This window comes from Procambarus clarkii, chromosome 48 (assembly GCF_040958095.1).
Source record: "Procambarus clarkii isolate CNS0578487 chromosome 48, FALCON_Pclarkii_2.0, whole genome shotgun sequence".
Lineage (NCBI taxonomy): Eukaryota > Metazoa > Arthropoda > Malacostraca > Decapoda > Cambaridae > Procambarus > Procambarus clarkii.
The window spans coordinates 36084723-36111268 of NC_091197.1; the positions used below are offsets into that span (position 1 = coordinate 36084723).

A 26546-nucleotide genomic window follows, 5' to 3' on the forward strand; every position below is an offset into this window, starting at 1 on the left:
TCTTTCTTGCTTAATCTTTGTCACCTGATCGCAGAATTCTATCAAGCCTGTAAGGCAAGATTTACCCTCCCTGAACTCATGTTGATGGGTTGTCACAAAGTTTCTTCTCTCCAGATGTGTTCTTCTCTCCAGGCCTGTAGTTCAGTGCCTCTTGTCTGTTACCCTTTTTGTATATTGGTACTACATTAGCAGTCTTCCATATTTCTGGTAGGTCTCCCGTTTCCAGTGACCTACTATACACTATGGAGAGTGGCAAGCAAAGTGCTCCTGCATACTCTTTCAATACCCATGGTGAGTTTCCGTCCAGCCCAACAGCTTTTCTCACATCCAGCTCCAATAGGTGCTTCTTGACCTCATCTCTTGTAATTTTGAACCTTTCCAAGGTCACCTGGTTTGCTGCCACCTCTTTTAGCGCCGTGACTTCTCCCTGTTCTATTGTAAAGACCTCCTGGAACCTTTTGTTGAGTTCTTCACACACCTCTTTGTCATTCTCTGTGTACCTGTCCTCGCCCACCCTAAGTTTCATCACCTGTTCCTTCACTGTTGTCTTCCTCCTGATGTGTCTGTGTAGTAGCTTTGGTTCGGTCTTGACTTTATTAGCTATATCATTTTCATACCTTTTCTCAGCTGCTCTTCTCACACTAAAATACTCGTTCCTGGTTCTCTGGTATCTCTCTCTACTTTCTGGTGTTCTGTTATTACGGAAGTTCCTCCATGCCCTTTTGTTCAGCTCCTTTGCTTTCATACATTCCCTATTAAGCCACGAATTCTTCCTTTGCTTCTCTGTTTTTTCCTGTCGGGCTGGGACAAACCTGCTTACAGCCTCCTGACATTTTTGGGTGACATAGTCCATCATGTCTTGTACGGACTTAGTTCCGAGTTCTGTGTCCCAATGTATATCCCATAGGAATTTATTCATCTCCTCATAGTTTCCCTTTCGGTAAGCCAGCCCATTGTTTCCCAATTCTTTTTTGGGGGTGATAATTCCTAGCTCAACCAGGTACTCAAAGCTCAATACACTATGATCACTCATTCCCACATTATGTTACACGTGTGTGTAACATATCTTGTGTGTATGTGTACATGTATATGTATATACATAATGTGTATATGTGTGTGTGTACTTTTTCTTTCAGAAGGGATTCTGTTCCCTTCTCTGTTGACGGGGCGCTGGGGGAGCAGCTTGCTCTGTTGACTCTCGCATGGTCCCGCTGTTGGTGGGCGCTTTTGGTTGTCTTCCGGCCTCTGGTGGCATCGGTGGACGGCTTCTCCCCCTTTGGGGGGGTTCAGAGCTGGCGGGGGTGGGCTTCTTCCCCTGCACTTCATCATGTCATCTTAGTGGGTGCGTTGGACTGTGGCCACCTGTTATTGTTTGCATTCACCATACCAGCTCAGTGGTTCTCTATGGTGAACACAAATGTAGATACTTATATATAATGTGTGTATTAGTGTAATAACAGCAAAAGGATTATGCTGGGAGATCCCATTTGGGTGACGGAGGTGATGTCGTCTGCACGATTTGTTTAGCTGTTTAGAGGGTGGCCACTATGCTCTTTGGGGCGCACTACAAGCTTAGGTGTACAGTTATGGTGCATACAACATGTAGATACTTATATATAATATGTGTATATAAGGTAATAACACTGCAAACAGTATTGTTGGGGGAGAAAGTTTAGTGTGTGTGACCTTGAATGAGTGAGGAAACCGCCAGCCGCCAGCTGTGTATAGCGACGACTCTTAGTGCCTGAACTAACTATATCAGCTTAGCTGTACAGTTGTGGTGAACAAAATATATACATACTTATATATAATGTCTGTATATAGTGTAATAACACCACAAATGGTATTGTTGGGGGAGAAAGTTTAGTGCGTGTAACCTTGAATGAGTGAGGAAGCCACAAGCTGACTGTGTGTATAGCGACGACTCTTAGTGCCTGTACTAACTATATCAGCTTAGCTGTACAGTTGTGGTGAACAAAATATATACATACTTATATATAACGTCTGTATATAGTGTAATAACACCACAAATGGTATTGTTGGGGGAGAAGGTTTAGTGCGTGTGTTGAGGGAGTGGCAGCGAGTGGCTGGCTGGTGTGTGGCGGTAACTCCTTGTTGCTTTTCGATTCTCAATACCAACTTAGTGGTTTGTTATGGTGAACAAAACATGCAGATACTTATATATAACCTGTGTATAGAGTGTAATAGCAGCAAAACTATTTATTTATTGTTTTATGAACATAATAATTGAATCACTAATATGCACACCATACTTTTGAGCATAGCGATTATTCATCATTTTTATTATATAAATATATTACAATACACACTATTGAATAATATTACTGCAACAAAATCTAAGAAAAAATCAATCGGAGACATTGAAACAATTAGGTAGTAATATCTTTTTGCCAACTCCCACCTGTCAGCACGGGTGACGCTGACCGGCTCTGACGACTGCTCTGTCAACACCCACTTTTTGCCAGACTTCCTCGGTCAATTGCGCCCAAAATATGTCACCTACGATTTTTTTTTTCCCGTGATCCGGGGACACAAATTAACATGTTTAGAAGACAAAAAAAAATTTGAATTTTTTTTTTCTTGCGCACAGGGGTGTAAATGTCCTCAGGACCCCTGAGCAGTGGAAGAGTTAACGGTGGATGCTTTTCGGCAGGACTGGTCGAGGTGGGGGTACCTGTTTCTCTTCTCCCGGTCCAGCTGTTGCTTCGGGTTCTGGCTCTGTTGCAGCCCATTCCCATGAGAGCAGTCCTTATGGTTCCTTGGTGGCTGGCCCAGCCTTATTTTCAGACACTGCCTGATAGGTGCCCGAACCCGGGGCATTTTCCCGCGGCTCCGCCTCTTTCGGCAGGTCGAATCGGTCCTGTACGTGACTGGTTCGGCCTTTTCCTCAGCTCTTCGCATCTGGTATTTTGACACAGGTATCACCGTCTCTATGGTGTTCAGGTGGCTTTGTTGACGGTGTCCCACCTGCGAGCTTCGTCTTGGCGACAGAAATGACGTTTCGTACGCTTTCTCGTGTTTTGTTTCACCTCTGGCCTGCTCATGCATTGCCTGAGCCGTCCTGGTCCTTGATCAGGGTGCCTTCTTATCTTCTCCTCAGTTTATTTATGTTTATTTAGGTAAGGTACATACATACAAGAGATTTTACAAAGAGTGATGGATTTATAGATAGGGCTAGTACATACAATGCCTAAAGCCACTATTACGCAAAGCGTTTCAAGCATAAAAAACTTAAATGACTAAAGCTTAATACTAATTGAGCATAAAGAATAAAATGAGTTGAGAACAAATAAAAAAAAAGAGATAAAAAAAGTTTGTGGTAGCCTCTTCGGTTCAGGTTTCTGCTCTTTGGTACTGGTGGTAGATTTGTACATATGCAGCCTTTCTCCGTCCTGGCGACGGTTGAGCCGGCTGCTTTCCGGAGGGGTCCTTGGGTTATTGATGCTTGATTGGTTTGGCCGGGGGTGCGTCCTGTGTTGTCCGGTTGTGCTTTTTGCTGTTGCCTGCATACCGTGTCTGGGGATGCGCTGTGGTTGATCCGGTTCCCCTTGTTCCCTGTTTTCAGGGCTCGTGTCTCCCAGGTCGTCCGCAGAGTTTTTCATTCTTCCCGCCTGCGGTCTGTCTTTGCACCCGTGCTGTTCAGACGTTTGCAGCTTTTGCTGCTGTGTTGGTGACGTCTAGGGCTCATTTCGGGCACAGGGATTTGAGGGTCACACAGGTTCTTGGCCACCAATTCTTTATGCGCGTCTGCTCCTGTGCGTTCTTGTTGCCTTGGGTCGCAGTTTGCAACCAGTTGTCTCGGCTTCGCGTTGCAGAGTTTGTGGCAGCCGCCTCCCAGGTTAGCACTTTCTTTTCCTTCTCGTTGGGTATGAAGCTCCAGGGAGCCGTAGGGGCTCCCCACAGAAAACCAGCGTTGAATGTAATGAAACGCCATTTTCTGGGTGAGCCCCGGAGGCTCCCTGGTAACCCTCCCTCCCACCGGTCGGCGGTATTTTTCGCGTTGGTTGAAGCTTAGCTTCTGAACTGAAGCTTGGCAGCCGGTTCGGTAGGTCTGGGGCTCCCCCCTCCCCCTCTTGGGGTGGGGAGAGCTGCGCGGACGATCGGCGCGGCAGTAAAGTGTTATGTTTGCTTGTTTCCTTGTGATTGTAGAGAGTTTCTACCTTTCTGTTCGTTTTTTTGTTTTAGTTTTTTACCATGTGGGGTTTGTTTTGTTATGCCTACCTTTCTGGGTGCCTAGCCCCGGTCGATGGCAGATAAGGAAAACCCCCCAACCATATGGGGTTTTCCAGGGCAATTGCTTCCTGAAACCTATCTGAAGGGGCCAGGTTCTGGCGCTGGCCTCTGGTAGGTCTGAGCTCCTTAGCTAATGTCCCGGTCTAATATAACATATATTAGCCCGATAAGGTCCAGGGAGCCACCGGGGCTCAACCAGAAAATGGCGTTTCATTACATTCAATGCTGTTTTTTTTTTTTTATAAATAAGATATTAGTTTATATTTTATGTTGTTGGTATTGACATGTTGATTTCCATGTAGAGCATTTTATTGCGAAAAATTTGATACCAAAATGAACAATGTAGAACAAAAAATAGTGTTATCAAACGATAATCTCCTTTGTGTTTTTTGGGTGTACCGGGTGTAAAGGGTGTTGGAATGGGTGGACTCTAGTGGATAACTTTTTGGTGACTTACGGCATTGTTGCGGGTGGGGCACGCACATGTTTTGGACTTGATATGCATATGTCCGTGTAGGGAATTTTATTGCGATCACATTGATACCAAAATGAACGTGGTAGAACATGTTTTGACTTGACAAACATAAAAAGAGCAGCATCATATCTGCACTGTTTGGCGTGCACGGCTAACGAGTGACTTAGTTTTATATTTGGTGCTGGTCTCACGCCTGCTTTAGTGACATTTTATATATATGTTCCTCTATAAAATTCTATTGCAAACACATTGATACCAAAATGAAATACATACATGTAAAATTGAATTCAGAACACTGAGAAGAGTGTTCTCAGAAGAACAGACACAAGAAGAGAGAGAGAAGAGACACTTTTCAGTGTCGCCGCTCGATTGGCCAAAACGCCGGGTGCACAAGGGAAAAGTTTTATGCCCGACTACCGGGGGTGCGAAAGTGTTAACTTGATAGTCACGAACTTCCCTACAGAACACATCATGAAACCAGGAAAGAAAGATCTCCTGTGTAAACCATGCATTCTTTGAGTTATAATATTTCACAGGCAGTCTGTCCAAGCAATGTTGCAAGGCTCTTGGTTTCTTTGATTTGCCAACCATTGCACATGTGATTCTGTCTGTGTCGTCGGCATTTGCATACATCATGGCCGATAGCCTGTCCTTGTTAACCTTATGGCCTAGCACACAACCTTCACTCCTCATAGCTAAAGTTTTTTTCTGGTAAACTCCTCCAATACAGCCCAGTTTCATCAGCATTATAAATTTGATAAGAATATAAATTATTTGACAAAATGTATGTTCTTAATTTATGTTTAAATGGTTTTACACTGCTTGTACTGCATCTGTAGCTCATTTTTTCACTGATACTTTTCCCTTTCACAATATTGTGCCTCCCTTTGAACCTTACATCCCACTCTTTATTAGCTGGGAAATCCTTTATTCCAAGGCTTTCTGCAAACCTGCTTGAAGCATTTTGTATTTCAGGGCCGCGAATTGTCACGCCAGCTGTGCGGTGCTGAGCAGACAAACAACTTGTAATATGAACCATATTTCATATGGTTCATATTAATCACTGCACTGTGCCACCTGACAAAACATGGGGTATGAGCTGTGCACCACCTGACCTGTAAGCAATGTTAGGATATCATAAAATTCAAAATGCTCACGCAGTAGATTGGATATGAGATGGACACCTGGGACCTCTAGTGAGTGGCAGCCCATCTTGAGAAAAATTCCCATCATGCCCAAGGGCCATGGATTGGCTCAGTTCTGAGTGGGCAACCATGGCTGGTGCACGCACCTCCTACTTCCAATCCCCTGTTGGATGCGGTGTAGAAAGATTGCTCTCTGATGGTGAAATTCAGACCTTATTGTTTGAAGAAGATAAGGGTAGTGATATTGATGAAGCAAGGCAGGATAATGACCTAGATAAAGACCTAGCACAATTGTCGGATACAAGTGATACAGCATGGATGAGGACGATAAAGTGAGCGTATCCAGTACAGGGCAAGTGTTAGGCATGCTGCGGCCACCCAGGCCACAGCACTCACCATTATTACAGTGAGTATTATCCTCACTTGAACGAACTATATGGGGGGAGGCCAATTCGTTTCACCGTGGAATTCGTTCTACCTGTCAGCCCAGGCTGTCCCTTCCCTCCATTTGAAAATAACAGAGGTCCTACCTCCACTATCAACAAAACAAAAATCACAGAAAATCTATTTATTATGTATTTATCATTTTGAACATGGCACATAAGGAATTGTTTACCAATGATTGTTCTATTATCAAAATCATAACTGTGTGACTGTTATTGGTGGCTGCAAATATGATGTAATGGCCAGGATTTCAATAAACCACCCCCTCCCTGTTCAGCCCGTTGATGCCCCGAGGGGGGCTTAGTGGGCGGCTGTCAGAGTGTGATGCTCCTTTGGACAGTCCTCTGTCCTTTTGTAGCCTTGTGCTCCTGCTGCTGTCCTCTCTAATTGTGCTGAACAACTTTTCCTTTTCCTTCTTTTTCGTTTTTCTCCCCCTCTTCTCCTATCTGTTTGTCGTTTCCTGCCAACCTGTTGCTTCTTTTGGTTATTCCTTTGGACTTCTTCTATTTTGATGCCCGGGTGCTTGAGGAGGCATACTCTTGCACCCGTAGAACTGTAGTACCCAGCGTCTCGAGCGCGGGGAACCTTTTATTGTCAATCCCCCTTTCGTCACTGAATCCGATCTCGACGGACTGACGGTTCTTAACCCTTAAATGGTGCATGGCTATATACCATTTGACACCCACAGGCGCATAAAAAAAAAAAAAAAAAAAAAAATTCTTCCTAACCTGTTAATTTGTGTTCACTGATCATGGGAAAAATAATAAAAAAAATCGTAAGTGGCATATATTGCCCGCTATAGGGCGGGGAAGTCTGGCAAAAAACAGGCGCTGACTCAGCATGCGTCCCAGGCGGTCTGTTGCTTGCCAGCTGTCAGGCCGGGGTTGCCATAGAGATAATTACCTAATTATTTCAATGTCTCTGATTGATTTTTCGTAGTTTTTTTGCTGTAATATTATTCAATAGTGTGTAGTGTGATACATTTATATAATAAAATGAGTGAATCATCGCTGTACTCAAAAATATGGTGTGCATATTGTTGATTCAATTATGTTCATCAAACAGTAAACAAATACTTTGTTGGTTATTACACTATACACACAGGTTATATATAAGTATCTGCATGTTTTGTTCACCATAATGAACCACTGAGTTGCTATTATGAGTCAAAAAGTAACGAGGAGTGACCGCCGTGTACCAGCCAGCCACTCACGCCCTCCCTCAACACCTCACTCACCCACATTCTCCTCCCACCATACTGTTTTTGCTTTTATTCACTATATATAGATGTTATATATAAGTATCTACATTCGTGTTCACCATAACGAACCACTAAGTTGGCATGCTGAGTGGCAATGCCAGTGGCAGCCCGCCACTGGCTGCTACTTCCTCCCTCCTTCAAGTCACCTGACTCACCCACATTCTCCTCCCACAATACTGTTTTTGCTTTTATTCACTATATACAGACGCTGTATATCAGTATCTACATTCATGTTCACCATAACGAACCACTAAGTTGGTATGCTGAGTGACAGTGGCAGCCCGCCACTGGCTGCCACTCCCTCCCTCCCTCACCTCACCTGACTTGCCACCATTCTCCTCCCACCATACTGTTTTTGCTTTTATATACAGACGTTATATATAAGTATTTACATGTTTTGTTCACCATAACTGTCCATCTAAGCTTGTATGGTGAGTAAAGGCACAAAGACGTAGGACCTCACACAGTCAGCTGGCTGCCGCCCTCAAGGCCAAACGCACTAATATTTCTCCTCCAACAATACTGTTTGTGGTGTTATTATGCTATATACACACATTATATATAAATATCTACCTGTTTTATTCACCATACTTGTACATGTGAACTGGTATGGTGCCCAAAGACCATCGTGGTCACCAGTAAACAACATGATAAAACGTGCAGACGACGCCATCGCCCTCACCAAAATGGCAGCTCCCAACCTACTCCTCTTGCTGTTTATACCCTCTATACACACGTTATATATAAGTATCTACATTTGTCTTCACCATAGCGAACCACTAAGCTGGTATGGTGAGTGCAGTCAATAAAAGGTGGCCACACAGGAAAAAGGTGACACCCCTAGAGTCAACACTTGCAGCAGAGGAGCTCCAGCATATTTCAACAATCCTAAGTATTGTAGTACAGGTTGATGGTAGTGAGTGGTGTCCCAGAGAACATAAAGGTATAGTGCTCTTGAAAAATAGGTGAGATAACAGGAAAGTGCTAAGGGAAGTGAAAAATCGGATGAGAAAAAGTTGCCCTAGTGTTTACAGTGCAGAGAAGAACATTCAAGATGGCCACTGGCAAGGGGAAAAACAAAACAGAGCTTGATTTTGAGGGATTCAATGAAGAAAGCATTGATATTAGCAGTCTACATAACAAGTTGGTAAATTTAGATACTATAGTGAACTCTCATGTAGAAATAATTAGTAAATTGAAAGAAAGTAATGACCATTTGAATAGCAAAGTTTTATGTCTTGAGGGTTTAGTGAAAGACTTGCGCAAGGATAAGAATCAATTGGAAACAAATTGCAAAGCCATGGAAGAAGAAAATAAACTCTTAAAAATAGCTTTGGAAGAAGTTAAAGTAAATTTAAACATAAATGACTACAATAGGTTAGGCAAGGAAATTCAACAGGAGAAACAGCTTTTGTCAGCACAGATGGAGGCAGTTACACAGGGAATAGAACAGTGCAAGAAAGATATGCAACTCACTTATGCACAAGTGGCCAAGGAGAAGGAAAAAATTGAAGAAGCAGTAAAAGAAGTCAAACACTGCAGCAACCAAGATAAAACAAACATTAGGCTGGAAGTGAGGAAAGAATTGGCATCTAACCCGAAGTTGGTGCAAAACACAGTTGATCGGAGTAAGTCCCTGATCATTTTTGGCTGCAAAGAAAAGGCGATAACATCTAGGTCAGAAAGAGCTGTAGAAGAAGCTAAAGTAGTAGATAAAATTGTTGGCCTCGTGGAAGGTCTTACAACCATAGAGAATGTGTGCGACTACAGGAGAATAGGCAGGTACGTAAAAGGGAAAGATCGACCTTTGAGGATCACCCTAAACGGTGCCAAACAGATGGAAGAAGTACTAAGGAATGCTAGAAAATTACAAAGTGATGAGGATGTGAAAGGGTGGTCGTTAAGACGAGATCTTTTAAAAGAAGATAGAGAGAAGCTGAAACTGAACCTCGCCGAGGCAAAACGTTTAAATGAGAGCAGGAATGAAGAAGAAATCAATTCTTTTTTCTACAAAGTGATAGGGGTAGGCAAACCAGTAAAGTGGTACATAAAGGCAAACCAACAAAATCAATAGAGAGAGGGGGAGTGAAGAATAAGGAGAGGGGGAACAAGTTCCTGAAGATTGCATACACCAACATAGATGGAGTGAGATCGAAGATACAGTACTGGAGTTAAGTGATGTAATACAGCTGCAGACACCAGACATTGTTGCATTCACGGAGACAAAACTTGAAGATGTAATTTTAAATGAGGTCATATTCCCAAGGGGCTACTCAATTTGGAGACGGGACAGAAAAATTAGGAAAGGCGGTGGCGTTGCTGTGCTGGTAAAAGAACACCTAAAGGTGAACGAAATAATGACTGCCAATCCACAAGAAGTTGACATAATAGCACTAGAGATCTGCCATGGGGATGATAAACTAATGATAATAAATGCATATAGTCCACCGCCAAGCAGCACATGGTCAAAGGAGGAGCTAGATAGTAAACGTGAAGGTCTTATAACAATAATGAGAGAGATTATAGCGAGAGCGGATAACGATAGATCACAACTGTTGATAGTCGGTGACTTCAACTTGAAATCCATAGACTGGGAAGCATATGAAGCTAAAACAGAAGATTTTTGGACCTGTAAATTTGTAGACCTCATCCTGGAAACATTCTTGTATCAACATGTTAAACAAGCTACGAGGATGAGGGAAGGGGACGTTCCCTCCATGCTAGATTTGATATTTACCAGGAAGGAGGAAGAGATATTTGACATTCAGTACCTTCCTCCCTTGGGTAAAAGTGACCATGTCTTTTTTAGAATAAAGAATGCAATGTGTTATAAGCTGGAAGAAAATAAGGAGGTTGAAGCAGTTGAAAAACCAGACTTCAGGAGAGGACATTATGGTGACCTTAGAAATTTTTTTAGTGAGTATAATTGGACAGACTTGATGCTAGGCAAGGAAGTGAATGAGATGTATGTCAAGTTTTGTGAAATATATGATAAAGGCACAAAAAAATTTATACCAAAACAGAGATGCAGAACTAGGAAACAGGATTGGTTCAATAGAAATTGCGAGAGGGCTAGAGACCAAAAGACACAAAAATGGAATCAATACAGGAAGAGGCCGAACCCCCAAACATACCAGCGATACAAAGATGCGAGAAACAACTACACGGCAGTGAGGAGAGAGGCAGAAAGAAATTTTGAAAAAGGGATTGCAGACAAATGTAAAACAGAACCAGGTCTATTCTATAAATTCATAAACAACAAATTGCAGGTAAAGGATAATATTCAGAGGTTGAAAATGGGAAATAGATTCACGGATGATGAAAAGGAAATGTGTGAAACACTAAACGAAAAGTTCCAAAGTGTGTTTGTACAAAATGAAATCTTTAGGGAACCAGATACAATAAGAATTCCAGAGAACAACATAGAGCACATAGAGGTGTCTAGAGACGAAGTGGAAAAAATGCTCAAGGAGCTCGGTAAGAACAAAGCAGCTGGCCCAGATGGCGTTTCACCATGGGTTCTGAGAGAATGTGCATCTGAGCTCTGCATTCCACTTCACCTGATCTTTCAGGCATCCCTGTGTACAGGAATCGTAGCAGACGTGTGGAAACAGGCTAACATAGTTCCAATCTACAAAAGTGGCAGCAGGGAAGACCCCCTCAATTATAGACCTGTATCATTGACAAGTGTAATAGTGAAAGTATTGGAAAAACTAATCAAAACTAAATGGGTAGAACACCTAGAGAGAAATGATATAATATCAGACAGACAGTATGGTTTTCAATCTGGAAGATCCTGTGTATCGAATTTACTCAGTTTCTATGATCGAGCCACAGAGATATTACAGGAAAGAGATGGTTGGGTTGAATGCATCTATCTGGACCTAAAAAAGGCTTTCGACAGAGTTCCACATAAGAGGTTGTTCTGGAAACTGGAAAATATTGGAGGGGTGACAGGTAAGCTTCTATCATGGATGAAAAATTTTCTGACTGATAGAAAAATGAGGGCAGTAATCAGAGGCAATGTATCGGAATGGAGAAATGTCACAAGTGGACTACCACAGGGTTCAGTTCTTGCACCAGTGATGTTTCACTTACAAACAATTTGGAATAAAAATGCTACATTTCAGCTTATTGAATTCAATCGAGAGAAATCACAAAATTTTCTCAACAAACTGACAAGAGGAGGGGGCAGTTGGCGGGCCACTAGTAGTAGGGGTAGGGGTTCAGGGCCGGCCGTTGGTAGTCAGGTGCTGGAGGGTGTGGGGGGGTGTAGCATGTCAATAGTAGAGGGGGGGGGGATTGGCAGCCAGACTAGCAGGCTTGATCAGTTGGGCCAGACTTCAGACCAGCCCAGACCTCGGGCCAGATCAGGCCTCAGGCCAGACCTCAGACTAGGCCAGATAAGGTTTCAGGCCAGACCTCAGACCAGGCATCAGGCCAGACCTTGGTCCAGGCCTCAGGCCAGACCTTGGACCAGGCCTCAGGCCAGACCACAGACCAGACCAGGCCTCAGGCCAGACCTCAGACCACAGACCAGACCAGGCCTCAGGCCAGACCTCAGACCAGGCCTCAGGCCAGACCTCAAACCAGGCCTCAGGCCAGGCCTCAGGCAAGACCTCAGACCAGGCCTCAGGCCAGACCCCAGACCAGGCCTCAGGCCAGACCTCAGACCAGGCCTCAAGCCAGACCTCAGACCAGACCTCAGACCAGGCCAGATAAGGCCTCAGGCCAGACCTCAGATCAGACCTCAGACCAGGCCTCAGGCCAGACTTCAGGCCAGGCCTCAGGCCAGACTTCAGGCTAGACTTCAGACCAGGCCTCAGTCCAGACCTCAGACCAGGCCTTGGACCCAGACCTTGACCAAACTCCGATAATATTGACTGCATAGAGGCTAGCAGCCTCCTTAACTTCCCCATACATCCCCTCACCACTGACACCACAATTTATTATGAATTCATCATTTTGACCAAGGATTATGATAGAGCAATGTGTTACAAGCCACTGAAATGATAAAATTTTCTCTCCTAATTTTGTGAAAAGCATAAAGTGTGTTAGTATTGAGGGAGGCACGTGGTGCAGTAGTCAGCAGAGGCCAGACTTGGTGACACTTCTCTACTCACCCTTCTTCCCTGATGCCTTTCCACCCCGCTAATACATCCCCTCACCACTGACACCACCATTTATAATGAATTCTTTATTTTGACTATGGAATATGATAGAGCAATGTGTTACAAGCAACTGAAATGGTAACATTTTCTCAGCTAATTTGGTGAAAAGCAGATAGTGAGTGAAGCATCGAGGCACCAGCCAATTAACTGATAACCAGAGCTCACCACTGACACCACCTGCCTCCCCTGACAACAACTTCCACCGCTGACACCACCTGCCTACCCGGATAACAACTTCCTCCCCTGACAACAACTTCTACCACTGACACCACCTGCCTCTCCTAACAATTTCCACCACTGACACCACTTGCCTCCCCTGACAACAACTTCCACCACTGACACCACCTGCCTCCCCTGACAACAACTTCCACCACTGATATCACCTGCCTCCCCTGATACTATTTTATCATCCTTCAACCATTTCTCACTGGAAACAATGGGTAAGCAAAATATAACTGTAAAACTGTTTACACTTTGGTGAATCATAGTTGATGACAATGGCTGTCATCAACTATGACAGCTCGGTCTCGGTGATCACTTGGACGAACAATCCTCACTTAATCGAATATTTGTATGTTCCAGTGAATATTTAGTACCAAATTCAATTTGTTCCAATCATCCGGGAATTTGATAGAGCGAGGTTCGTTAGAGTGAAGATGCACTGTATCACCACCCGTGTCATCTTCAATTTTTTAATGAAGTGATACTATAGATGAATGGTTTTCTGGGTTCAGTGCTGTTACTTCTGATACAAGTAGCATAGATGAACCGAGTGTTTTCGGATTCCACGGTGTTACTAGGCCAGTGGTAGTGGCACCAGTAGAAGAAACATGGATGAATTCTTGAGGGAGGACTGTGATAATTTTGTACCACACACACCACAGTTTGATGATACTGATGTTGGTGTTGCACCCATTTTACCTTATACAGGTGAAGATGTGAGTGAAAGTGAATATTTTATGGATAATTTTGATGAGCCATTCATGCACCATCTTGATGATACCAACAGGTATGCATTCCAGCTGCAACTTATTGCAGGTGGCTTATTACCTGCTTCAAGTATGTCACAATAGAAGGACACCACTGTGGCTGAATTGTATGCGTTTTGGTTGTTTCTTTTCTTCTTGAGGGATTATTATTTTTTCTGGGGGGAGCCCCTACTGCTCCCCGGAGCTATCCATGGCTAATATGGATACCCTAACTATTTTGCATCAGTCAATGTGGGTGGAGTTCTAGGCCTACCGGGGACCACGAGCCAGAACCTGGCCCCCTCACAGAGGCACGGTGAGAAATGGCCCATAGAATTGCACATGTGATTTGGAGCATTCTATATCTGCCATCGACTGGGACAGGCACCCAGAAAGGTAAGCGCCACAAAACAAACCCCTATTCTGGTTAACAACGAAAATTGACAAACGAGTGGATAGAACTCCCCAAGAAAAACGAACTAACAAGCATGACGTCACACGAGCCGCGCCGCATGTCTGCGCAGCTCCCCCCTTCCCGGGAGGGGGAAGGGGGAGCCCCAGACCCCCCCTGCCGACGATCCCCGCCCCAGTTCCTAGTCTGATGGGATAGTGCATGGTCGTGTGGCTCCAGCTCCGGTCTTGTCTCAGTGCTGTGATTTGTTTTCAGTGCTGTGATTTGTTTTCAGTGCTGCTCTTACGGTGGTCGTGTGAGCTGGGAGTAGTATTCTAAGGTACTCGGGCTGCATGTTCTTAGGGTCACCTTCCCTGAGTGCCCAATAAGTACCGCCCTTGGGGCTTGGGGTTGCCTTTCACAAGTCACCTTAGGTCTACCTCTGTTGGCTTTTCGCTGCTTGGCGTTTGGCCACCCCGAGTGTTTAGGGGTATTCCTCCCTTGTTTACCTTCACTTTATTATTTTCTACCACAAACGTGGCCACACATTTACAATAACCAGCATATATACATTTTCTTCTGTCCTCCATGGACAGGGTTAGAGATGTGTTAAACATATAGTTCAAGGGTTTGCATTTGCATCAGTCGATGTGGGTGGAGTTCTAGGCCTACCAGGGACCACGAGCCAGAACCTGGCCCCCTCACAGAGTCACGGTGAGCAATGGCCAATAGAATTGCACATGCGATTTGGAGCATTCTATATCTGCCATCGACTGGGACAGGCACCCAGAAAGGTAAGTAGGATAAAGGGCGCAGGGTACTGCGTAGCTAGTTTTCACCTATAACAGCGGCCGGCTTTGTTCCCTCTGGGTACGTTGTCCACTTGTGCGGTTTTTCTTTTATATTTGTTTTTGCCTAATAGGGGGGTCTACCTTGTGTCCCCTCCCCCCCCCCCCCCCCCTTATATTAGGGTCGTTTTTGTGGTGGCACCCCCTGCTTCGCCCTCACGGGTGGACACGTCCCATGGGTTCAGCTTTAGCAGTTTGCTTGGTAGTTTGGGGCACCGGTTAGCAGTGCCCTGCCTGGGATAACCATTAGCAGACCCAGTCTAGGGGCCCCTGGGAAACCCCACAGGGTCTCTCGGGTCCGATAGTGGAGAGCCTTGCGTTCCCTCTCGCTTTGTGCGAGTTGAGGGTTGCTCTGTCCCTTTGTCTCAGGGTGACTGTCCTTGTTTTTGCCTCCATCATGCTGCCTGTTGGGTCGGTGACACATTTGACCCTGAGTCCTGCGAGCTTTGTTGCTTGTTCGTGACTCAATTCACCTAGTCTGCTGATGAATTCCCTTGGGTGCAGGCAGCTCGCGCGTTACAGGGTAGGTTGTCGCTTCCCCAGACGCCCCGTGGCTGCCCCGCTTTGTGTAGGAACCCGGACTTGGGAGTTTTGGTCGCTTCGGCCTTGGTTCCGTCCACGCCCCCTTGTTTTTTCCCTTCGGTGGTTCATTTTGTCCTCCCCCCCCCCCCCTTCCTGCTTCCGGCCCCTAAGCGTCTGCAAGCTTCGGGGTCGGGGCGGGGTTAGAGGTTTCTGAGACTTGGGCAGTTTCGGGGGTTGCCCCGTCCGGGGTAGCTGCGGAGGCATTCGAGTCTATTCCTCCGGCCGATGCTCCGGGGTCTGACCAGTGGGCCCCTTCACTTCCAGCTCTCTCGGCTGCCCCGGCTTTTTCTTGTGAGGCAGGGGCTTTGGAGGTCGACTCGGCCCCGGGGCCTGGTGTAGAGGCTCCTGGGGTTGGGGAGGAGCGGACTTGGGGGCCTTGGGCCCCGCCTGGATTTCCATCTTTCTGCACGGGGCTTACTGTTGCAAGGAGTGGTGTTTTTGGGTGTGAGAGGGGAAGGGCCACGCGGTGCGAGCTCCGCGGAAAACAATATATAACTAGGGACATTTCAGTGATACAGGAACTAAACACAGTCAGATAACTTTTAAAGTGTGTCTCAACCTATTAACCAATATATCATAGTGATTACCATCCGACCGTTTGTGTTAAAGGAAAAATAAGTGAACTTCGTGTGTAGTCAAGGCCTGCCCTCGTGGTGCCAGGAGGCCTTAGGCGATAGTTGCCAAGTCGTCAATAAATCATCTCCCGCTATTGAAACATCAAGTAATCAGTGCCCATAGTGCTAAGCTCTCTATGCAAAACCAGTGTCTATTATAACAAAAATTAAGATAACATAGTCTAATATCAAGTGAACAAATTACACACAAAATAAGTCCGTCGTGTGTATGTAAACAAGGGCCACTTGGAGGTAGGCCCACCCCAGTACCCTCTTGTGTGTGTATTCTTTCAAATAGTGTAACGTACTCAGGTAACTAGTGCCCAGACACAGAAACTAGACGCCTCTACTGTATGATAACTAGTGGGAAAATGCAAGTAATGTAATCTAACAAGTGAACAAAACAAATTAAGAGTGCGACACGTGGTAGCAACACTGGCCGTCCATACAGCCTCTTCCAGGCCTATCTCAAGTTGGTAAACACCCACGATCAACACCCACGGCCAGCTCCCACGGCCAGCACCCGCGGTCAACTCCCCCACCGGTCAACACCCCACCTTGTAAGACCATCACCACTGAACAGAAGTGTTCAAAAAATGGCTTTGATAAAAACGTGCATAGAATGCAACATGAAGGTAGATTACCAACAGAGCTTTCAATGCCAACTCTGTTCAGCAGCCATACACAAAAAATGTGCCAACATGACTAACAATTCAAGGAGAAATGGTCCCAGTGACCACTCTGTGTACTGGCTCTGCAAAAAGGATGATGTAACTTTTTTGAAATTGATGGAAATCCTGGATAAAACTCCCGCCGAAAACAGAGAATTACTAATTAATGCCTGCATAGCAATTTCTAATGTCTTCAAACAAACTGTACATGACACCAAGGTACAACCAGCTGTAGCACAGAGCTCGGTGGCAGCGGCGCCTGAGCAGGGCGCGGAGTCGGGGATGCCTGAGCAGGGCGCGGAGTCGGGGATGCCTGAGCAGGGCGCGGAGTCGGGGATGCCTGAGCAGGGCGCGGAGTCGGGGATGCCTGAGCAGGGCGCGGAGTCGGGGATGCCTGAGCAGGGCACGGAGTCGGGGACCCCTGAGCAGAGCGCGGTGTCACAGGCACCGGAGCAGAGCGCGGTGTCACAGGCACCGGAGCAGAGCGCGGTGTCACAGGCACCGGAGCAGAGCGCGGTGTCACAGGCACCGGAGCAGAGCGCGGTGTCACAGGCACCAGAGCAGAGCGCGGTGTCACAGGCACCGGAGCAGAGCGCGGTGTCACAGGCACCGGAGCAGGGCACAGTGTCGGGGGCGCCGCAGCAGAGTGCGGTCCCTGGCAGAGGGAAACAAACAAAACAAGGCCCCAAAATCTGTTGGTATTACAGATGGGCTACCTGTAAGCATGGGGAATCGGGAAGAATAAATGGAACATGTACACACGATCACCCTAGAAAGTGCAGAAACCTCCTCAATACAGGTAAATGTACCAAAAGCTGTGAATTCTTTCACCCAGAAATTTGCAAGAACTCTTTGGACAGGAAAGAGTGCTTCAATGCTGAATGTCCAGCTTTTCATATAAGAGGTACCAGGCGAATAAAACCGACAGACTACCACTATGAAAACAGCCACTACTCCATCAACCGGGATAATTTTTTAGCAAGAGGAGGAGGAGGAGAAGAATGGCTAAAAATGACCAGACTCTACCACCAACTCGGTCAAATGCTAGAGAGGACGCAAACACAGTGGCCTCCTTACCAGAGCCTCAGATATTAACACCAATTAAAGCATCCAGCACTTCCACTAACACGATAACATCATTTATATTTGCCAACATCCAGGGTATAAAAACACGCAAATCCAACAAAGTTCATTTTATAGATGGTCTCCTTCATGAGGCAAATGCAGTGTTTGCAGCCCTAACGGAAACTCACACAAAGGACTACCTTGATGGTGAAATATGGATCTCAGAATACAATCTCTTGAGATGTGATAGGAAACACCGGCTTCAGGGTGGGGTCAGCCTCTACATCAAAGACACACTCATCTGTACTGAGCTGCTAAACACCTCAAATGATATGGTGGAAGTGCTGATAGTCAAAATAGAGATCCTAAATGTAGTTGTTGTCCTTGTATATAAGTCACCGGAGGCAAACCCTCAGCAGTTTAAAGACCAACTAATGAAAATAGAACACTGCTTGGAAAACCTCACAAATCCAGCTCCGAACATCATCCTGCTTGGGGACTTCAACCTACGGCACCTGAAATGGAAGCACCTGGCTAATACAGTAATATCAGAAAGAATACCAGGAAGTAGCCTAAATGAGCAGGCACATGCAAATGACCTGCTACGGATGTGCGATAGGTTTGCCTTAAACCAGCAAATAGTAGAACCAACTAGGAAGGAGAACACGCTGGACCTCATTTTCACTAATAATGATGAGTTGATCGGGAACATAATGATTACAAATACCTGTTACTCAGATCACAACTTAATTGAAGTTCTGACAACCATGGGAAATGGACCTTCAAAACCAGTCCAGATTCCCGGTGGAGGAGATTTCAGCAAATTCAACTTCAATAATAAACGGATAAACTGGGAGCAAATAAACCAGGACTTCACAGAAATAAACTGGGAAGAACAGCTAGGAAATGCAAACCTGAACCAGTGCCTGGAAAAAATAAGCTCAGTAGCACTAGAAATATGTTCAAACCGCATACCCCTAAGAAAAAAGAGAAAGAGATGCAGATTGGAACGGGAACGTCGTTCCCTATATAGGCGAAGAAAACGAATCGCGGAACAACTTGAGAGTCGCACCCTATCTCAAGAACGGCGTAGAAGGTTAGGTAGAGAAATAGAAACAATTGAACTCAAGCTACAAGAATCATACAAAACCCAGGAGAGGCAAAGAGAGCAAAAGGCCATCAGTGAAATAGAGAGAAATCCGAAATATTTTTTCTCCTATGCAAAATCAAGATCAAAAACCACATCTAGTATCAGGCCCCTGCGAAAGGGAGATGGAACTTTCACAGATGACAACAAAGAAATGAGCGAGTTACTGAGGAAGCAGTACGACTCTGTTTTCAGTGAGCCATTAAATGCACTAAAGATTGATAACCCAAATGAATTTTTCATGGATATGATACCAACATCAAATCACATATCAGACGTCGCCCTATCCCCACTAGATTTTGAAGAAGCCATAAACAGTATGCCTATGCACTCTGCACCAGGCCCGGATTCTTGGAACTCCATATTCATCAAGAACTGTAAAAAACCACTATCGCAGGCCCTTCACATTCTGTGGAGACAAAGCCTAGATACTGGCGTTATCCCTGACATACTAAAAACAGCAGAGATAGCACCACTCCATAAAGGAGGAAATAAGGCAGAGGCAAAAAATTACAGACCGATAGCACTAACATCGCACATCATAAAAATTTGTGAGAGAGTGCTAAGGAGTAAGATCACAAAATACATGGAATCACAGCATCTCCATAACCCCGGACAACATGGTTTCAGAACAGGGCGCTCTTGCCTGTCGCAGTTGCTGGACCACTATGATATGGCATTAGATGCTATGGAAGACAAACAAAACGCTGATGTAATTTACACAGATTTCGCAAAAGCTTTTGATAAATGTGACCATGGTGTTATTGCACATAAAATGCGTTCAAAAGGAATTACCGGGAAAATAGGCAGATGGATCTACAATTTCCTGACTGACAGAACCCAATGTGTAATAGTCAACAAAATAAAATCCAGCCCATCAACCGTGAAGAGCTCAGTCCCCCAGGGTACTGTGCTTGCTCCAGTACTTTTTCTCATCCTCATATCGGACATAGACCAGAACACAACCTATAGCACTGTATCATCCTTTGCAGATGACACTAGGATTTTCATGAGAGTTGGCAACATAGAGGACACGGCAAACCTCCAATCAGATGTAGATCAGGTCTTTCTATGGGCTACAGAAAATAATATGGTATTCAACGAGGATAAGTTTCAGCTCATGCGCTACGGAAAAATTGAAAATATAAAAACAGAAACCACGTACAAAACGCAGGCAAATCATAACATAGAACGAAAAGGCAATGTAAAGGACCTGGGTGTACTCATGTCGGAAGACCTTACCTTTAAAGAACACAATAAAGTAGCCGTCGCAACTGCAAGAAAAATGACAGGTTGGATAACAAGAACTTTTCACACTAGAGATGCTATACCGATGATGATACTTTTCAAAACGCTTGTGCTCTCTAGAGTGGAGTACTGCTGCACAATGACAGCCCCTTTCAAAGCTGGAGAAATTGCTGACCTAGAGAGCGTGCAGAGATCCTTTACTGCTAGAATCCACTCAGTAAAACATCTAAACTACTGGGACCGACTAAAGAGCCTAAATCTGTACTCCCTTGAGCGCAGGCGGGAGAGATACATAATAATTTACACGTGGAAAATAATTGAGGGGCTGGTCCCAAACCTGCACACAGAAATAACACCACATGAGACCAGAAGACATGGCAGGATGTGCAGAATACCCCCGTTGAAAAGCAGAGGTGCAACAGGTACTCTGAGAGAGAACTCTATCAACATCAGAGGCCCGAGACTGTTCAACACGCTTCCACTACACATAAGGGGCATAACTGGCAAACCCCTCACAGTGTTCAAGAGAGAACTGGATAAGCACCTCCAAAGGATACCTGATTAACCAGGCAGTGACTCATACGTCAGGCTGCGAGCAGCCGCGTCTAACAGCCTGGTTGATCAGTCCAGCAACCAGGAGGCCTGGTCGACGACCGGGCCGCGGGGACACTAAGCCCCGGAAGCACCTCAAGGTAGCCTCAAGGTAGGAGTGGGGTTTTCTTTTCTCCCTCTGCGTACGATTTGGACTTGGGTCCTGCTCATTCCCGGGTTCGGTTCCGTGTCCCTGTGGTTTCTTCGGTTCCGTCTTCCGGAGGTTTTCGGCTACCCGCATCTCTTTGCCCGCGGTGCGGTTGGCCTTTGCGAAGGCTTACCTCCTGCGTGACCCGGAGTTTGCCTCCATACTGGTTCCTTCTGTTCTGGTCCGAGATGCCGGATTGGGCTACTTGTGGCCGAATTAGGCTACTTGTAGCCGGTTGGGCTACTTGTAGCCGGTTTGGCTACTTGTCGCCTTGTTGGGCTACTTTTCTTTCGTGTCCTGCGCATGCGCAGTGGGAGTTTGTTTTGGTTCCGGGTGGTGTGCACACGTGTTGGTGTTCTGCGTCCATTTTATCTTGGGGGGGGGGGAACCTCCTTTCCCGCTCCCCTCCTCCTCTCCGGCATGGGCGCCTTGGCCGCCTCTGGCGGCTACGTTGTCATAGGCTTGCATCATGGCCCTTCAGCGCCTATGTTCTGCAGGTGAGTTGGTGCGGTCTGGCGTCTCCTTCGTCCTGACGCTGCTTTTGTTTTTGGAAGTAGGAATGAGTGTACATACGTACTTGAGAACGTGGAACATAGCAACCGAGGTGCCTGCTGCAGGGCTATTGGCCCATACATGGCAGCTCTTGTTCTCATCACCCGATTCCTTCCTCGGTTCACAGGTGACTGCGGGTGGCTCCTTGGCCCTTACGAGGCAGCTCCTGCCTGTACTCATCCTGCCCCTCTCCTATGCTTGTCTAACCATGCTTGAGTTTGGGGCCCCGCCTCCACCTTGTTCCACGGTGCAACGGTGGAGGTGCCTGTTCGGTGATGTGTTTTCCTGTGTCGAGGGTGTTATGTGCTTGCAGGGTTGGGTTCTGGCTCTTTGGTTCCACCTGTCCCCTGTCGTTTGCCTGACGTGCAGATTCTGTGCTTCCTGGGCGCTCTCGTCTCTGCTCTTGGGGCTGTGTATGGGGTCAGCCAAGGTGTGGGGTGCCTAATGTGTTCCATCGATTGCCTGTTACACTGCGCACGTTTCTTCTACCGTCCCTGTGGCTCGGTTGGGTACTCAGTTTCTGCCTGTGTCCCCTTGTGTGCCACTCGTGTTACGGTTTATCTTTATCTTCCCTGTCGCCTCCTCGGGGAGTGTGGTGACGTTTTGCTGCGGTTTTGGTACTGCGGCTGTGTGTAAGGGTATGGTTGTGGCATTTTGTTCGGCCCTTCCGTGCTCCCTCTAGGGGCCCTCCTTTCTTGCCGGTCTTGCTGTGCCGGGCCTGGTTTTTCCATGTTCCTTGGATTCTCTGTCCTGACCTCGTTGTCCTTGCCTCGTTGTGCTGGCTGGGGATGAGCTTGGGCTCTTCGTCTCACCCCTCGCCTATTATTTGGTTTCAGTTCAAGTTCCAGAGCCCAGTGGGCTCCCTTCCTTAGAGCTTTTCATGGATGCCCCGGGGTTTTTCTTGACGCTGGGGCTTTGGGGGGGGGGACAGCTCGGCTCCGGGGCCTGCAGGGGCTGGGGTGGGGCTAAGGTGGGGGGCCTCAGGCCCCGTTGGTCCCTGCCGGGGTTTTTCTACCCCTATGGGCGGGGCTTGCGGTTTTGTGGAGTGGGGTTTTTCCGACCCCCCTCTTCACACAAGCTTTTGGGCATCGGCCCCTCCCCGAGCTCAGTTCCTTGTCCATTATGCCCGTTGCTTCCATCCTGTCGGTGGGTGCTTTTCTACGGTCTTCGCCCCTTTTTTCTGGGATGGGCCTTCTCCATCATGTCCCCCTCTTCTTGGGGTTCTGCATGATGTTTGGTCTCGGTTTCGACTGGGTTTTTTGTGCCTTCGTTCTTTGTGTTTGCTTCTTTTTGTTCTCGAAGGTTCGGGACAGTTTTGCTCCTTCCCGTTTTCTGGTAAGTCTGTCGTCATTTGGTGGGGTTTCCCTCCGGTCCTTTCTAGGGCTTATGGGTCCTAGTCCGGGCAGCTTCTGGGTGTTTGGCCTTCTTGTTCTTTTGTTCATGTCTCTTCTCTTAGCGCTGTCTCGGCGCTGCTCATTCCTGGGGGCGATTTTACTCATCTTAATAGTCTTTTCGCTCCTGCCCTTCTGCAGGATGTTGGTGTGGGGCGGCACTTTGTGCGGGTTCCTTCCCTGTCGGCTGCACTTGTGGTGGTGAAATTGCGTGCTCGTGGCTTTTTGGTTTCGGTCCTGCATTTCTTTTCCCTCCTGGAGCTGTCATAGGATTGGCTTGCGGAGGATGTAGAGCCACTTGGGGCCGTTCCTGGGTCTGGCACATCGGTTTCTGCTGCTAGCTTTCGGTATCAATGTTCCTTCTGCGCTGTTTCACAGGCTGTCTCGTGCGTTGTTTCACCTCCGGCCTGCTCATGTGCTGCCTGTGTCGTCCTGGTCTTTGGACAGGGTGCTCTCCTGTCTTTCTCCTTGGTTTGTTGGCTCCTTCGGTTCAGGATTGCTTTGCTACGGCTCTTTTTTTTTTTCCTGTTGGCATTGGCCTCTGGGGGTCGTGTGGCGGAGCTTCATGCTCTTCTGAGGCGCAGTGGTTTTTTGCTCCTATGGTTGTGGTCCTAGGTTTGTTTGTCTGCAGCCATCTCCCTTTTTCTGGCATAGGATGTGCCTGCTGCTTTCTGGGGGGTTCCTTGGGTTGTTGTCTCGACTTCGTGTTGAGTGGAGCACCGACCGCCTTCCGGGTATGTTCCCTTGCTTTCTTAGGTGGTCTTTGGTGAAGTTGCTCCGGGGAGCCATAGGGGCTCCCCCCAGAAAACCAGCGTTGAATGTAATGAAACGGCATTTTCTGGGTGAGTCCCGGAGGCTCCCTGGCACCCTCCCGCCCTCCGGTCGGCGTTTTTTTCGCGGTTTTGATATCCAGCCTCAGAACTGGGGCGGGGATTGCCGGCGCGGGGGTCTTGGGCTCCCCCTTCCCCCTCCCGGGGAGGGGGGAGCTGCGCAGACATGTGGCGCTGCTCGTGTGACGTCATGCTTGTTAGTTCATTTTTCTTGGGGAGTTCTGTCCACTTGTTTGTCAATTTTCGTTGTTAACCAGAATAGGGATTTGTTTTGTGGCGCTTACCTTTCTGGGTGCCTATCCCAGTCGATGGCAGATATAGAATGCTCCAAATCACATGTGCAATTCTATGGGCCATTGCTCCCCGTGCCTCTGTGAGGGGGCCAGGTTCTGACTCGTGGTCCCCGGTAGGCCTAGAACTCCACCCACATCGACTGATGCAAAATAGTTAGGTATCCATATCAGCCATGGATAGCTCCGGGACTCACCCAGAAAATTTTGTTTCATTACATTCAACGCTGTTTTTTTCATTTTGAGGCTACTGACTTATTTTTAAACCAGGCCGTGGTTGGTTTTCATTCACCTATCTTTCTGAGTACCTTCCCTGGTAATGGCAAAGATGATATCCTTTAAATGTAAACTGATAATAGGCCAGCACTCCCGGCTAGGTTCTAGCTCATGGTCCCTGGTAGGCAAAAATAATTCTGCAACTGATGACACTAGGTAGTATGGCATTTATCAGTGATGATAGCTTCAGGAAGCCTCCAAGGCTCATCCAGAAACTGGCATTTCATTACATTCAGTGCTGTTTTTTTATAAATAATTTATTTCTGGCATACCACAGGGGTGTTATATTTTAATGCAGCGCATTTGAGTAGTTAAATACTTTAATTATTGTGACCCTCTCAAAGCTCTTAAAATGTACTCCCTGGAAAGGAGACAAGAGAGATATTACATAATATATATTATGGAAAATACTGGAAAGCAAAGTTCCAAATTTGCACAGTAAAAAAACATACAGGATCGAATGATATGGCAGGAAATGCAGAATAGACCCCAATGAGGAGTAGAGGAACCATACCTTGAGGTTACCTTGAGGTGCTTCCGGGGCTTAGCGTCCCCGCGGCCCGGTCGTCGACCAGGCCTCCTGGTTGCTGGACTGATCAACCAGGCTGTTGGACGCGGCTGCTCACAGCCTGACGTATGAGTTACAGCCTGGTTGATCAGGTATCCTTTGGAGGTGCTGATTTTCATAGGCACAGGCACCATAGGCACAATCAGAGAACTGTATGAAACCAGGCGACTCCAAGCAATAGTCTGTTGGTCCATGCTCTCACAAGAAAGCCTGGCCCCAGGCCAGGAGGCAGAACAACTCCCAGAACCCTCTCTCCAGGGATCTCCAAGGAATCCAGACTAAGAAGACCACCATTAAAGTAGAGTGCCCCAAAACAACTATCTGCAGTTTTATCTCATTAGGCAGTTCTAACTGCTAATGGCAGCCCTGCAACTCAAGGCTCCAGTAAGCTAGCCAACTTAGACATGTTCCACCCAAAAGTGACCCACAAAACCCCCAGTAGGAGGGATGAGGTGGAAATGACCTACCGTCATGCCTGTTTACCCCCCTTACTGTTGAAAGATAATGGAGGTTTAAAAGCCACAGACAAACTAGCTGTACTCTGGAATCATTCAAAGAGTCTGCCTGCTATACCTGATTTAATACATATATATTATGAAAAGTTGTCCATAACCTCAGTACTTCTCCACTTGTTATAAATAATGAGTATTTTTCTTTTGGACACCATAGTCTGTGATTTTGTGTGTATACTTCATGTTCATAAATTGTTTCTTTTTCTTTCAGGAGAATATTTGTGCTTATCTGGTTCAACTGTTTGATCCTGTTACCTCACCACGATGTTATGGTATAATTGCGCTTAGGAATCTTCAGTACAGTATTCAAGTCACTTAAACACATAAGAATGATGTAATTTCTTTTATGAATTGTCATTATTAATTAGACAAGTTATCACACAGTTGTGCTCTAATTGTACTTAGGAATCACTTGACCTGTAGCTAATACATCTTCTTGTTAAGCAGAGAATATATTTTGTTATATCTATACCTGAATTTCAGTTTCCCTACGAAAAATAATGTACTCAATAATAATGTACTGAAAAATTATATATCTACAAAGGAAATATATCACTCAAGTATCTATACAAATGACTGGTAATTACCTAAGTGTAGTTACAGGATGAAAGCTATCCTCGTGGTGTCCCATCTTTCCAGTACTCTTTGTCATATAATGCTTTGAAACTACGGTTTTGGCTTCCACCACCTTCTCACTTAGTTTGTTCCAAATGTCTACAGCTCTGTTTGCAAAAGAAAACTTTAATATTTTCTGTGGGGAGCCCCTTCGACTCCCTGGAGCTATCGGGCTAAATATGCAATACATTAGACCAGGGCATTAATCAATGGAGTTCAGCCTACTGGGGACCACGAGCCAGAACCTTGCCCCCTCAGAGAGGCACAGGAAGCAATGGCACCTGGAAAAAAAACCTGTGGTTAGGGGTTTTCCTTATTTGCCATTGACCGGAGTTAGGCACCCAGAAAGGTAGGCATAACAAAACAGACCTCACATGGTAAGAAAATTGAAACCAAAAACTGAACAGAGGTAGAACTCGGGAGAAATGTTTCAGTGTGTGAAATGGGCCAATAGGCCCTCTGCAGTTCTCATTATTACTACTATTCCCT

At 46.2% G+C, this 26546-nt stretch overlaps 1 protein-coding gene across 1 annotated transcript in view; it reads left to right on the plus strand.

Moving 5' to 3' along the window:
* The window catches only part of LOC123764818 (probable methyltransferase-like protein 25), a 239851-nt gene extending 213940 nt beyond the window's left edge, over positions 1-25911 (plus strand). The window contains exon 7 of the mRNA XM_069302696.1: positions 25654-25911. Coding sequence (XP_069158797.1) covers positions 25654-25761 — 108 coding nt within the window. The 3' untranslated portion in view covers positions 25762-25911. The remainder of the gene's footprint in view (positions 1-25653) is intronic.
* Positions 25912-26546: the final 635 nt, after the last annotated feature.